The sequence below is a fragment of the Pan troglodytes genome, chromosome 10 (assembly GCF_028858775.2).
Source record: "Pan troglodytes isolate AG18354 chromosome 10, NHGRI_mPanTro3-v2.0_pri, whole genome shotgun sequence".
Lineage (NCBI taxonomy): Eukaryota > Metazoa > Chordata > Mammalia > Primates > Hominidae > Pan > Pan troglodytes.
This window is the reverse complement of record NC_072408.2, coordinates 40,428,717-40,443,058: the sequence shown is the minus strand read 5'-3', so window position 1 is coordinate 40,443,058 and position 14,342 is coordinate 40,428,717. Positions and strand designations below refer to the sequence as shown.

General features: G+C 37.9%; 1 protein-coding gene and 1 pseudogene across 1 annotated transcript; one reads left to right on the top strand and one right to left on the bottom strand.

The window, feature by feature from the left end:
- Positions 1–770: 770 nt before the first annotated feature.
- Positions 771–3,941, top strand: OR2AP1 (olfactory receptor family 2 subfamily AP member 1). Its single transcript, XM_003313618.3, has 2 exons — positions 771–925; positions 2,543–3,941. The coding sequence occupies exon 2, from the start codon at positions 2,579–2,581 to the stop codon at positions 3,665–3,667; it is 1,089 nt and encodes a 362-aa protein (XP_003313666.2). The 5' UTR covers positions 771–925; positions 2,543–2,578; the 3' UTR covers positions 3,668–3,941.
- A 4,743-nt stretch (positions 3,942–8,684) lies between these two features.
- Positions 8,685–10,559, bottom strand: LOC129136609 (ATM interactor-like; annotated as a pseudogene).
- Positions 10,560–14,342: the final 3,783 nt, after the last annotated feature.

The window sequence follows — 14,342 nt, the reverse complement described above, 5'->3', positions numbered from 1 at the left end:
GAACCTAATATAAAAGTTAAGAAAAGAAAGTGTGGCTTTTTAGGACCTCCAAATTTTTCCACCTAACCTGTTTGTCCATAGCCAAGTCCAGCTATGACCACCCACCTGAGAAAGAAAAATATAATTACTCCATACTCTTCTTCTCTGTGGCTAATGCTCTGTGGATACCTCCCCCACCACCACCAATGTGTCTCCAAACTAGTTTCCCTGGAGCCTCTTCTCTCAGCTGTCTATTTAAAGTTTGTTCCCAAAGTTATTCACAAAAGACATTCATTAGCCTGTTCCAGATGAGGATCCCCCAGGCAACTTGTGTTTCTTCACTCAATTGATCCCCAGTGCATGCTCTCAATAGAGCAGGTATAACCAGTGTCACTCCGGGTAAAGTTTAATCTGGGGTGGGACAGGGAGTTCATATTATGCCTTGTGAGATCATCAGTTTATTTCTCCTACAACAGAAAAATTCAAGACTACTCTGTTTCTCAAAGTCCTTGTTTTAGTGTCCTAGTTATTGGCTATGCTTTAAAAAGAGGATGTACAAAAACTCTGATTCAGCTCCTGTTTAATTAGTTGAATAACAGATCAGCAAGTCCCCACTGAAATGATAAGAAACAGACGCAGCAGACTACTTCTTACCAGGAGAAGTTTGGAAATTTGTGTATTTCTATGAAATGTAGTACAGAACTTGGTGGCAGAAAACGTAAAACAAAAAATGCAATAATACTTATACTATTTTGTAATTATGTTGCCTTCTAATTTTAATTTGCCACCAAGAATATTTAGGATTAAAATCTCACAAAAGTCATTTGGATAGTCAAGTCAGGAAGTATGTTACCTGTTTATAGCTTCATTTATTTTCCTTCTCTGGAGTTGTAAAGCCTGAAACTGATGCAAATGTGAATATTCAACCACTCCCTGAAGACTCCAGGTTAGTAACCAGGAGGAGAGGGCATCTGCAGCTGATGCTCTCTGGCTACCATCCCCAGAACCACCAACCCATCTCCAAGCTAACTTCTCTGGACCCTCTTCTCTCAGCTGTATATTTAAAGTTTGTTCCCTAAGTTATTTACAATAACTTTTCTTGATCCCTGATTTCAACTGTTGACTGCAACCCAATAGGAGGTTATAAAATCAATTTAGTGGGCTTCAACCAGCATTTTAAAAAGTAAATAGAAAATATCAGATTTTATCACATGGGTCAGGTACAGTGCCTCACATCTGTAATCTCAGCACTTTGGGAGGCCAAAGTGAGAGGATCATTTGAGCCCAGGAGTTCAAAACCAGCCTGGGCAACATAGCAAGACCCCATCTTCACAAAAAATAAAAAATAATGATTAGCTAGGCATGGTAGTGCATGCCTGTGGTCCCAGCTACTCAGGAGGCTGGGGTTGAAGGATCACTAGAGGCCAGGAGGTCAAGGCTGAAGTGAGTCATGATCATGCTAATGCACTCCAGCCTGGGTGTCAGAGTAAGACTGTGGCTATATATATATATATATATATATATATATATATATATATATATAAAATACCTTATGTAGTAAGGAACACTCTATAAAACTTTTAAGTGAGATCTATATGTGTTTATTAAAATATATATAATTTAGAATGAATTTTAATCAAGAATGCTTTAAAGCTGCTGCCTTATAAACATTTATAAAAACATAACTAGAAAGAAATCTTGAATAAATCAATAAGGGCACTCCCAGATAATGTGACTCTTTAACTGCATGGGCTCACAAATAAAGTAGAAACTTGAAATGCCCATGAAGTACCCAAATATGGAATCTCCCAGAAAATCCTGTATCATAGTTTTGTACATTTTCCCCATAAAATTCACATGCCCACATACACAAAATGTTTTACACATAATTTAATGGATTCACAGACATAGTAAATCTAATCTAGGGATTAGTAGATCCCTGGTTTAAAAGTTCTTGCTTTAAATATTCTTAAGATCCTAACATTTCCTTGGAATTTAATAGAATCTTCCTATCCTTACAGGAAGCAAAATTCTAGATCTAAAGATTCTGAATGTGTTTGAGGAAATATTCTAATCTAATATTTACTGACCCCTAGAAAGTATGTAGAATGTTTCAAAGGACAGAATAGCATAACCCTAATACACAAATCTTTGAATCTAACAGACAGACATAGGCTAAGAAGTTGGAGGGTCCACTGGAAAGAAGTGGGAAGATGATACTTTTTTTGCTTCAAGGGAATTAAGGAAGCTGAACCTGAAGAAAAATGAGAAATTGCTATATTTATATGAAAAAAAGGTAGGGAGGAGTAAGAAAAATGACAATTCTGAGAAGAGTTAGGCACAAAAAGGAAGTAGGGCAATGAATGGGATCAATGAGAAATAAAGTTAATGTTGGGGGGAAGAAATTCATAACCGTTCTGGAAGGAGGTAGCAGCTGGAGGCATTCTTTTATTAACTTATTTCACAATGTTTTGAATATCATTTATGAGGCAGACATTTGCCTCATGTGAGCACTAGGGAGAGTACAATGTGGAAACATAATGACAAGAACTTTCCTCCATAGGGCAAATGGGACTGGGAAGGATCCAACATCATTCAAATGGGCCACTGGTCTGGACTATGTCATCAGAGGAGAAGTTCATCATCCATTTCATTTTTTTCTTGTCAGACTTCATCCGTTCATTTCAGAGCACCTCTTCCTTTCTCACCTTTGATTACTACTCTCTTTTTCACTTTGAGACTCAAAATTTTTTCAACAATGAAAAATAAAACCGTGTTAACTGAGTTTATCCTTCTGGGTCTAACAGATGTCCCTGAACTCCAGGTGGCAGTTTTCACCTTTCTTTTCCTTACGTATTTACTCAGCATCCTTGGAAATCTGACTATCCTCATACTCACCTTGCTGGACTCCCACCTTCAGACTCCCATGTATTTCTTTCTCCGGAACTTCTCCTTCTTGGAAATTTCCTTCACAAACATCTTCATTCCAAGGGTCCTGATTAGCATCACAACAGGGAACAAGAGTATCAGCTTTGCTGGCTGCTTCACTCAGTATTTCTTTGCCATATTCCTTGGGGCCACAGAGTTTTACCTTCTGGCTGCCATGTCCTATGACCGCTATGTGGCCATCTGCAAACCTCTGCATTACACCACCATCATGAGCAGCAGAATCTGCATCCAGTTGATTTTCTGCTCTTGGCTGGGTGGGCTAATGGCTATTATACCACCAATCACCCTGATGAGTCAGCAGGACTTTTGTGCATCCAACAGACTGAATCATTACTTCTGTGACTATGAGCCTCTTCTGGAACTCTCATGTTCAGACACAAGCCTCATAGAGAAGGCTGTCGTTCTTGTGGCATCTGTGACCCTGGTGGTCACTCTGGTGCTAGTGATTCTCTCCTATGCATTCATTATCAAGACTATTCTGAAGCTCCCCTCTGCCCAACAAAGGACAAAAGCCTTTTCCACATGTTCTTCCCACATGATTGTCATCTCCCTCTCTTACGGAAGCTGCATGTTTATGTACATTAATCCCTCTGCAAAAGAAGGGGATACATTCAACAAGGGAGTAGCTCTACTCATTACTTCAGTTGCTCCTTTGTTGAACCCCTTTATTTACACCCTAAGGAACCAACAGGTAAAACAAGCCTTCAAGGATATGGTCAAAAAGCTTCTGAATCTTTAAAGAATTTAAGAATTATGCATCACGGCATTATTCACAATAGCAAAGAGTTGGAACCAACCCAAATGTCCAACAATGATAGACTGGATTAAGAAAATATGGCACATATACACCATGGAATACTATGCAGCCATAAAAAATGATGAGTTCATGTCCTTTGTAGGGACATGGATGAAATTGGAAATCATCATTCTCAGTAAACTATCGCAAGAACAAAAAACCAAACACCACATATTCTCACTCATAGGTGGGAATTGAACAATGAGAACACATGGACACAGGAAGGGGAACATCACACTCTGGGGACTGTTGTGGGGTGGGGAGAGGGGGGAGGGATAGCACTGGGAGATATACCTAATGCTAGATGACGAGTTAGTGGGTGCAGCGCACCACCATGGCACATGTATACATATGTAACTAACCTGCACATTGTGCACATGTACCCTAAAACTTAAAGTATAATGATAATAATAATAATAATAATAATAATAATAAATAAAATAAAGAATTATCTGTGGGATTAGGTATGAAAAAAAGAGAGAGGAAAAAAAGAATTTAAGAATTTAAGACTTCATTCATGAGTCCCTACTATGTACTAAGCTCTTTGATAGTTACTAAGTACTCAATAAAAAGTTAAACTTCAGTTCAGTGGGAGAGACTTGGAAATAAATTGCAATCTGTTAAGTGTTAATAGTGAAATGAATATTGTTTTTTTCTATTTAGTTACTCAATTGAATAACTCAACCTAAGTTAGAGAGAAAATAAATGTTTTCAGAGGGGGTAAAGAAAGAAATTTTGGTAGAATAAATATTGTGAATAGGAGCACAAAATTTCAATCCAAGGAGACTGAGTAAATATTACCACTATTAGTTTCAATCAAAACAAAACAAAAAGCTATGGAGATGATAAATTTAGGTTTGAATTAAGTTAAATTCTCATTTTAAGTAAGTTAAATGCCCATCTGAATTTGGAACCAGATCTATGAATTTCATAATCCTTAACATGTACATAGTAGTTGATGATGTGGGAATAGATGAGGTCATAAATAAAAGCATGTATAGAAAAGGCTTAAATATTAAATGCTAAGGTTCATCCCAAAATTTAAAAAGCAGAAGAAGCAGAAGGGTTAATAAGAAAGGCAATAAACCTATCAAATTTATGGGAAGAGATGTCTCAAGAAACATAGTTTGTTGTCAATGTGAAATGCTGCAGAGAGCGATTAATAGGAAGAATGAAAGTGTGAGAACTGACAATTGGATTGTTGTTGATCTTAGCCATTTTCAGCAAATGTGAAAGTTGGGTAGGAAGTTGGGTTGGGTAGGAAGAAATCAGATTGTTGTTGATTACTAGTGAATGGGAGCTGACAACTTAGAGAATGATCAAATGGAATTTCGAGAACAGAGAAATGAAAAGAATGAGCCCCAAGTTATATTTCCCCAAGGTATTCTGCACTTTTTCACTGATAATATCGTAACAATGGTTATAGATGTAAATCTATATTCACCTCTAGTCTGTAAGGCATAGGAGTGCAGGAATAATAACTTCTTAATCACAATTTCATCTGCAATGCCAAGCAATGGTAAGTGCTCAATAAATAGTTCTTAAATGGATGAATGAATGATGGATGGATGGATGGATGGATGGATGGATGGATGGACAAATGAATGACGGGTCTCAGACAGATTTTTTTTAAAAAGGCTCATGATCATTTGAGGGTTTATATACTTTGAGAAAGGAATTATCAAGGCATGCTACATATGGACTTAGATCTGCCTGGAAATTCCACTGTGTTTTACATATGGGGAACTGAAGCTTCAATAAGTGAAATCACTTCTGCAAGGTCACACAGCTAAGTGCCTGCACTACAATCAGAAGCCAAATCTACCTGGTGCTAGAGCCCACCTGCTTAACTACTGAGCCACACAGCCATTGTAACTGGTTTTACCATTTCCTCTCCCCAACACTTCTAATTATTTTAAGTGACCTTGATTTTTTACCTATCTTATTTTTCCAAGCTCTCAACAGCTTTGTTAGAAGCCTTTGGGACATGATTCTCTTTAGGAAGTTGCAAGTATACACAAGCCCATATTATTCCACCCTATGGCTCTTGACTTCTCTCAAAATCCTTCTCCTTTCTATATCCATATCTCTTGTGAAGAATGTGGATCTCCTGTTTATTTTCTCCCTTTCAGTAGGAACATAAAGATCTCAAAGAGCATGAGAACTAACAAAACAGTATTTTGCTTCCATCTTCCCCTGCCAATAATAAGATTTCAATGAGGATTAAGTAATGAACAAGGAGACTCATATAAGCTGCTAACTGGGCTCACCTCCTCCCTATTTATCTTCTTTCTTGGCTTCTAGACTTGAGGGTACAAATGGTGGTCTACTACATATAATAGTGTCCTGCCCATAATAGGTACTCAATAAATGTTCAATTAGTAAAATAACCAATGTACAAATGAAAAATTTCTTTATTACTTAAGGTTCAAGCAATCGTCATAGCTTTTTTTTATTATACTTTAAGTTTTAGGATACATGTGCACAACGTGCAGGTTTGTTACATATGTATACATGTGCCATGTTGGTGTCCTGCACCCATTAACTCGTCATTTAACATTAGGTATATCTCCTAATGCTATCCCTTCCCCCTCCCCCCACCCCACAACAGGCCTCAGTGTGTGATGTTCCCCTTCGTGTGTCCTTGTGTTCTCATTGTTCAATTCCCACCTATGAGTGAGAACATGCGGTGTTTGGTTTTTTGTCCTTGTGATATTTTGCTGAGAATGATGGTTTCCAGCTTCAACCATGTCCCTACAAAGGACGTGAACTCATCATTTTTTATGGCTGCACAGTACTCCATGGTGTATATGTGCCACATTTTCTTAATCCAGTCTATCATTGTTGGACATTTGGGTTGGTTCCAAGTCTTTGCTATTGTGAATAGTGCCACAATAAACATACGTGTGCATGTGTCTTTATAGCAGCATGATTTATAATTTTGGGGTATATACCCAGTAATGGGATGGCTGGCTCAAATGGTATTTCTAGTTCTAGATCCCTGAGGAATCGCCATACTGACTTCCACAATGGTTGAACTAGTTTACAGTCCCACCAACAGTGTAAAAGTGTTCCTATTTCTCCACATCCTCTCCAGCACCTGTTGTTTCCTGACTTTTTAATGATTGCCATTCTAACTGGTGTGAGATGGTATCTCATTGTGGTTTTGATTTGCATTTCTCTGATGGCCAGTGATGATGAGCATTTTTTCATGTGTCTTTTGGCTGCATAAATGTCTTCTTTTGAGAAGTGTCTGTTCATATCCTTCGCCCACTTGTTGATGGGGTTGTTTGTTTTTTTCTTGTAAATTTGTTTGAGTTCTTTATAGATTCTGGATATTAGCCCTTTGTCAGATGAGTAGATTGCAAAAATTTTCTCCCATTTTGTAGGTTGCCTGTTCACTCTGATGGTAGTTTCTTTTGCTGTGCAGAAGCTCTTTAGTTTAATTAGATCCCATTTGTCAATTTTGACTTTTGTTGCATTGCTTTTGGTGTTTTAGACATGAAGTCCTTGCCCATGCCTATGTCCTGAATGGTATTGCCTAGGTTTTCTTCTAGGGTTTTTATGGTTTTAGGTCTAACATTTAAGTCTTTAATCCATCTTGAATTAATTTTCTTACAAGGTATAAGGAAGGGATCCAGTTTCAGCTTTCTACATATGGCTAGCCAGTTTTCCCAGCACCATTTATTTAATATGGAATCATTTCCCCATTTCTTGTTTTTGCCAGGTTTGTCAAAGATCAGATAGTTGTAGATATGTGGCATTATTTCTGAGGGCTCTGTTCTGTTCCATTGATCTATATTTCTGTTTTGGTACCAGTACAATGCTGGTTAGTATAGCCTTGGTTACTGTAGCCTTTTAGTATAGTTTGAAGTCAGGTAGCGTGATGCCTCCAGCTTTATTCTTATGGCTTAGAGATGTAGATTTGCTCTTATTTATTGTTTTCTGGTTGTTTTGTATATCCCTTGTTCCTTACTTCCTATCTTATTGTCTATTTTTGTGGTTGGGTAGTTTCTGAAGTAATAAGATTTGATTCCTTTGTTTCTCCTTTCTCTATTGGCTCTACCAGTGAGTTTATAGTTTTGCATATTTTCATCATGGTGGTTATCATCTTTTCTCTTCCAGATGTATGACTCCCTTGAACATTTCTTGTAAGTCCAGTATGGTGACTATTAATTCCCTTCATTTTTGCTTGTTTGTCACATATTTTATTTCTCCTTCATTTCTGAAGGATGGCTTTGCTGGGCATAATATTGTTGGCTAGCAGAGTTTATTTTTCTTTCAGTACTTTGAATACATCATTCCATTCTCTCCTGTCCTGTAAGGCTTCTGCTGAGAAATCTACTGCTAGTGTAATGGGGATTCCCTTACACCTGACTTAATGTTTTTCCCTGGTGTTTTCAGAAATTTTTTCTTTGTCTTTGGCTTCTGACAATTTGACTAAAATGTGTCTTGGATAGGACATGTTTGGGTTGAATCTATTTGGGTTTCTTTGAGATTCCTGTATTTGGATGTCCAGCCCTCTCTCAAGAATTGGAAAATTTTGACCTATTATTTTATTAAATATGCTTTCTGTACCATTTCCCTTATTTTCTCCTCCTAAAATGCCCAGAATATGAATATTTGTTTACTTAATGGTGTCCTGTAAATCCTATAGGCTTTGTTCACTTCTCTCTTTTGTTTTTCAGTCTGCCTGTGTTATTTCAAAAGACCTGTTTTCAACTTCAGAAATTATTTATTCTGCTTGGTCTAGTCTCTTAAAAGTTGAAAATCTTTATGGTCGAGGACCTCTTGCCACATTACTAAATTCAATGGTGGATGTCTAATAGGTATCTCAAACTCAAGCATTCTAAGTGCCTAATCTACACCACCTCCCCATCTCACCTGACAATCTCTCCTTTCCTCCAGCCCCTGGCAAATTTGCTTTACCCACAGCCTTTCCCAGCTCAATCCCATGGTTTTAGCCTTGAACCATCCCACTAGTTTTGGTTTCTCTGAAGATCTCACCTGATTGGAAACAAGTGCCTATAAATGCATCACTCTGAGCAGCTATAGGTAAAGTTAGCCTCAAGCTGGGCAAAAATGTCTGTGTGAACACTAATAGGAAGGGACACTTGAGAATCAAATGACAAAATCAATTTGAGAACAAGATGACACAGAAGAATCAAGGCTAGCCCACTGTGCAGAAGGTACAAAGTTTTGTGAGGCATAAGACATATCTGTCTGTACATTAATTGAAGAAATGCTATTCTTTGGGCATGTGTTCCCTATTTCTTGTAAAGGACTAGACAGACTTTTACCCAGGTTCACTTGAACAGCCATATTAATTGGCTCAACAGCAACAGGATTTACAATTTTTTGAAAGAGGCAGTCTGTTCTTAGGAGAGCAAGCCTCTGAATCTAGGGCATGGATCAGGGTTCCTATTGACAAGGTGGTAGGTGCACAGACTCTGTGGCAGAAGCCTGATCAATACCTCACACCACGGGCTCAGCCAGGGAGTCAGTTGCAGGCTCAATGACAAGCATAGGAGAAAACTGCATCACATGTAATTTAACAAGAACCACTTTGGGCTGTGGTAAATGCAACTTCTAAGGCTACTTCAGAGGTGGTGTAAGAGTCTGCTTTCTGGCATTACAGCTTCAAGATTCTTTAAAAAAAAAAAAGCTACTGTTTTTATTTCTGAAGCTTCTGGTTCTTGAGTGTCTGTCTAGAAGTTGGTTGGTTGCTTAGTGATTCAATGGTCTTATTGGACCACCTCTAGTTTTATAGACTGTTTTACATTTTCCTTTTCTAACTAGGTAGATCCCTGTATTCTGCAGGGATCATGGCCAGTTTAGTAAACGTGAGACTGTAATACCATTCCACTGCCATAGGGACAGACACACGTGCACTCAAAGATCTTGCCACAGTCCGAGTGTCTCTTCAAGTCTCATTACTACATTTATGTTCTCAGCATGCATTTTCATAAAGTGCTGCTTTATGAGAGAAAATTGAGAAAATGGTTTGTGAGAGCCTCCAGGGCATCCGTCAACTGGACAACAGTAAAATTTCAGTACGGGTTTTCAAACCATTTCTTTTTCTTTTTTTTACTTTTATTTTAAGTTCAGAGATATAAGTGCAAGTCTGCAACTTAGGTAAACTTGTGTCATGGGAGTTTGTTGTACAGATTTCATCACCCAAGTATTAAGCCTGATACCCATTAGTTATTGTTTCTGATCCTCTCCCTCCTCCCTCTCCACCCTCCAGTAGGCCCCAGTGTATGTTGTTCCTTTCTATGTATCCATGTGTTCTCATTTAGCTTCCACCTGTGAGAACATGCAGTATTTGGTTTTCTGTTCCTGAGTACATTTGCTAAATATAATGGCCTCCAGCTCCATCCATGTCCCTGCAAAAGACATGATTTTTTTCTTTTTTTATGGCTGCATAGTATTCCATGGTGTATATGTACCACATTTTCTTTATCCAGCCTATCACTGAAGGGCATTTAGGTTGGTTCCATGTCTTCCCTATTGTGAATAGTGCTGCGATGAGCATACGCATGCATGTGTCTTTATAAGAGAATGATTTATATTGCTTTGGATATATACCCAGTAATGGGATTGCTGGGTTGAACAGCATTGCTGCCTTTAGGTCTTCCAGGAATCACCAAACCATTTATTATTGTTGGGTCTACTATTCCATCCTACAGGCAGTGGCTGTTGACCAAGCACATGCTGAGCGTGGGGCTGCTGGGCAGGATCTTGCACAGCCAAGCACTGTGTGCAGGTTATTGGTCCACACTGCCTGGGACAGCTTGATCACCAACTGCTGGATCAGCTCCCAGGCTGATGGCATCAGGCTGCAGGCTGCTGTCCCTCAGCTGGGGTCCCAGAGGCCCCCACAGGCCTGAGGCAGCCTTGACTTCCCTTGTGGCTGCCAGGATGGCCAGGGGGCCAGCCGCCAGCACTGCTGTCAAGGTTCCCATACAGCCCCAGAGGCTGATCATCTACACTACACTCTGATCTGAACTATGATTATCTGTGAGTCAGTTAGTGAAAGATATTTCAACTATATCTGCTATGCTATGTTCCTTTAATTTAGAAAAAGGCAAATATGAAAAACATGGTAACCTCAATTCTGAGTAGAGTAAAGGCAAGAGTATAAAAATTTCTTTGTACGTTTCTCTAATTTATTTTACTTTATTTAACACACAAGGAGACAACATTTCTCCACTTTAAATATCTCAATAAAGAATCTTTACTTGATGACCATTTTTATCAAATGTGTGGCATTTGATGAAATCATATATACTTCCTCCAAAATATTATGATATAGCCTCCTTTGTGACAAAGAAACCTCCACAGAACATAATATTCTTGGAAAATACTGTCTCCAGTTTGACATGCCATAGATACTAGGCATGTTAGGCCTGTACCATAATTCAAGTATTCTCTGGATGGAGCTGGACAGTGAGGCAGCTATCTAATCCGAATAGCCATAATACTTTATTTCATGTTAAGTTCCCACACCAATGTTATGTTTGTCCTTTCCCAAAAATATAGAAAATCATAAATATATCACTAGTAAAAATTCAGACTGTCATAACATTTAGTTCTTCCTGCAATTTTGGAAAATTATCACAATTTCAATAAAATTTCTAAGAACTTAAAAATAGGAAGAGTATCAACAGTAGTTAAAATTCATGGAAATTCAGTGTCTACACCAGCAATTCCTTGTTTTGCTTTCTTTTCTAAAACTGTCAAGAATAATTGCAAATAAATACCCAAAAGGAAGAGATTATATAGATTATAACTGGCTTATTAATGATTTAAATATTTATTGGCTTGAACTGTGGGTGAACAATTCTTTGCATGAGAAAATGCAGGGAAATTCTAGAACTTTCACAGCTTTGCATAAAGTTATTTCTTCTTCATAGGAGCTTCCTGCATCTTTTTGGACCTTTTGGATGTGAAGTCTCTGATAGCATAGATCTAATTACTCCCAGAATATATACATGCTCACAATGTAGCATCACCATAAATTTGATGGGCTAAAACTGTGCCCACCTAGGTCATCCACCTCTAGACTGCCTAGTACCAGGTTCATACTGTGCATATTTAGTGCCTCTGACTGGTCTGATCCTATATATGAAAAGGGTCTCATTATTATATAACAGAAGCTTGTACATCAAAAGTTGATTCAGCACAAACTGTTACCCCTCCCCACTCATGCCCATATCACTCACTCTTTATTCCACACATATTCTCCCTCTCAAGGCCTTTGGCTTTGGCAATTTCTCACAAAGTAATGTTCCCCTGCAGTTCTTGCCTGATTCAATTAACTTCCTTTTATCAATAGCTGTCATTTTTGTTTGTGTTAGCATCTCCCTTTCTTTGATAAATATTTCACCCTGCTGCAGTCTTGGATTTCTGATGGAACTGTCAATCCACTCATCTCTCCTTATTTGACGTCATTGATAAACATACAAACTGGCCCATTCAATTATGATACCACATTCCCCTAGCTAAAAGATTGAGTCGGAGTTAAGCATATGAACCAAGATGGACCTTATGACCTTTTTGATTTAGACTTGAAAGAAAAGAGAGATGGTGCCATGCTTTCTGGATCACAGATTTCAAGGACTATATATTGGAGACTGTCTACTGTCTTCCAAGTGAAAAAATCTGTCTCAAGAAAAACACCAACCTTAAAAGAAGAAAATGAGGAGAGAGTAACTATGTTTGAGTCCCTGTATTCTAGATCTAGTAACACCTGAAACCAGTTACTGCTGGACTTATACATTATGTGAATTATAAATTTCTGTCTTCACTTAAGATAGTTTGGCTTGGGTTGCTGTCATGTGAAATCAAAAGATTCCTGATTATTCCTTCCCGGATTTTAGTTCTGTGATTTTAAACTAAGCTCTACTCTTCACCATAATACACAATTAATACCCAACAAAAATGGAACTTAGGACATTCCAACCCTATTATTGGCCAAAGTTCTAGATTCTCCCATGTTATTCTATATTTTTCCTTACTTCTACTCCATTTCTGCATTTGACTGGATCCTGACATGGTGCCCAATGCTCCAAGATGCTTTATTTTTTCTGGGATACATCCATGATATAAGATTATCGGTATCACAATCTCAATTCAGGAAACAGTCTTTCACATCTTGATAAGCCACACATTTTGTCATTCAAGAAAAAGAGGTATAGATGTATGCCATTTTATGATTGCAGAATAATGGTTTATCTGTGTTATCAGGGATTTAGAATTTAAAAAATGGAGGATTGGCTAACCTACTCCAGGATGACTGCAGTAGAAGAACATAGATATACCTCTCATAATGTGACTAGAGTTGAGAATACTTGTATTCCACATGAATATGAGTACTCACCATAAGTCTTCTTCAACAAACAGACATATACAGACATCTATTAAAAAGTTGGTAGACAAGCTGACTTTTTCTGTGGATGAGAACCAATCTTATTCTCCACCACTTTAATGCTTGTTCAATGAGCTCAAAAACAAAGTAAACATTAAAGAAGGACTGTAGAATTATGCATGAGCCTTTCCTTACCAAGACTCATCTGGCTACTGTCATTGCTGTGTCCAATCTTCTAATAGCAGAAATCAAAGCCAAGCCTATTGCATGGCACCTGCTACTTCCATATGCAATTGGTTAATTAGTTAATTGCTAATTAGTTAATTGCAAAGGGCCCCTTATATTATAGTGGGGCAGCAATTGTCTTCACTGAAACAGCCCTTCCTTTTGGATATGGATTTCTTCTGCCAGCTCAGCATTATCATCCAAGGGCAAACGGGATGACTTATTTACTATCATTTTATCCCACAACATTTCTTTTAAACAAGAAAAAATATTATCAAAATTAAATGTATACATATTTATTATATATCACCTTCTACCTTGATGACCCATAGTTTACCAACACAGAATCTATAACTAACTGCAAATTCCCAAAAGAGAGAAGATAATTGGTTCTGTTCGGCTCATGACTACACTTACTTCATTCTCCTCTGACCAAGTTCATTCTCTTCTAGTTTTCTCAATATGTGGTGTGGGCTGGAAGAGAAAATAAACAATGAGCTATCTTATGTACTATAAAGTTATATCTTTGTCTTCCTCCTGACTCAAGAATTACCCACAAACACATGTTCCCACAAAGCTGTAGACTAGATTGAATCAATCCCTTCTGTAAATTATACTGTTCTGTTGTTACTCCCTCTTTGTTGCCTTTTCTCTAAACTCTTATTGTCCTGGTGTATATGTTATTGCTCTCCAGTAATCTCTCAGGACCATGTTTCTCTTTCCTAAAGAAATCTGTATGCTATAATTCTCCATCACATTGGCATGCTCAAAAATTCATACTTGGCACACTCATCTATTAGGACTCTCTGTCTAAAGCCAAACTGTGATCAGAGGAGAGAGATTGTTCACAAGTTAATCACAGACATCATCTAGGATCAACCTCAAATACAAACATTCTTCTCACCAAACATAGCTGAGAATTAATCCTGTATATAGGACTCTAGATCAAAGCCAAACACTGATCCTTCCAAGACCATGTCCCTCTACTCCTTCCAATCTGAAATTCCTTTTGTCAGGGAGAGT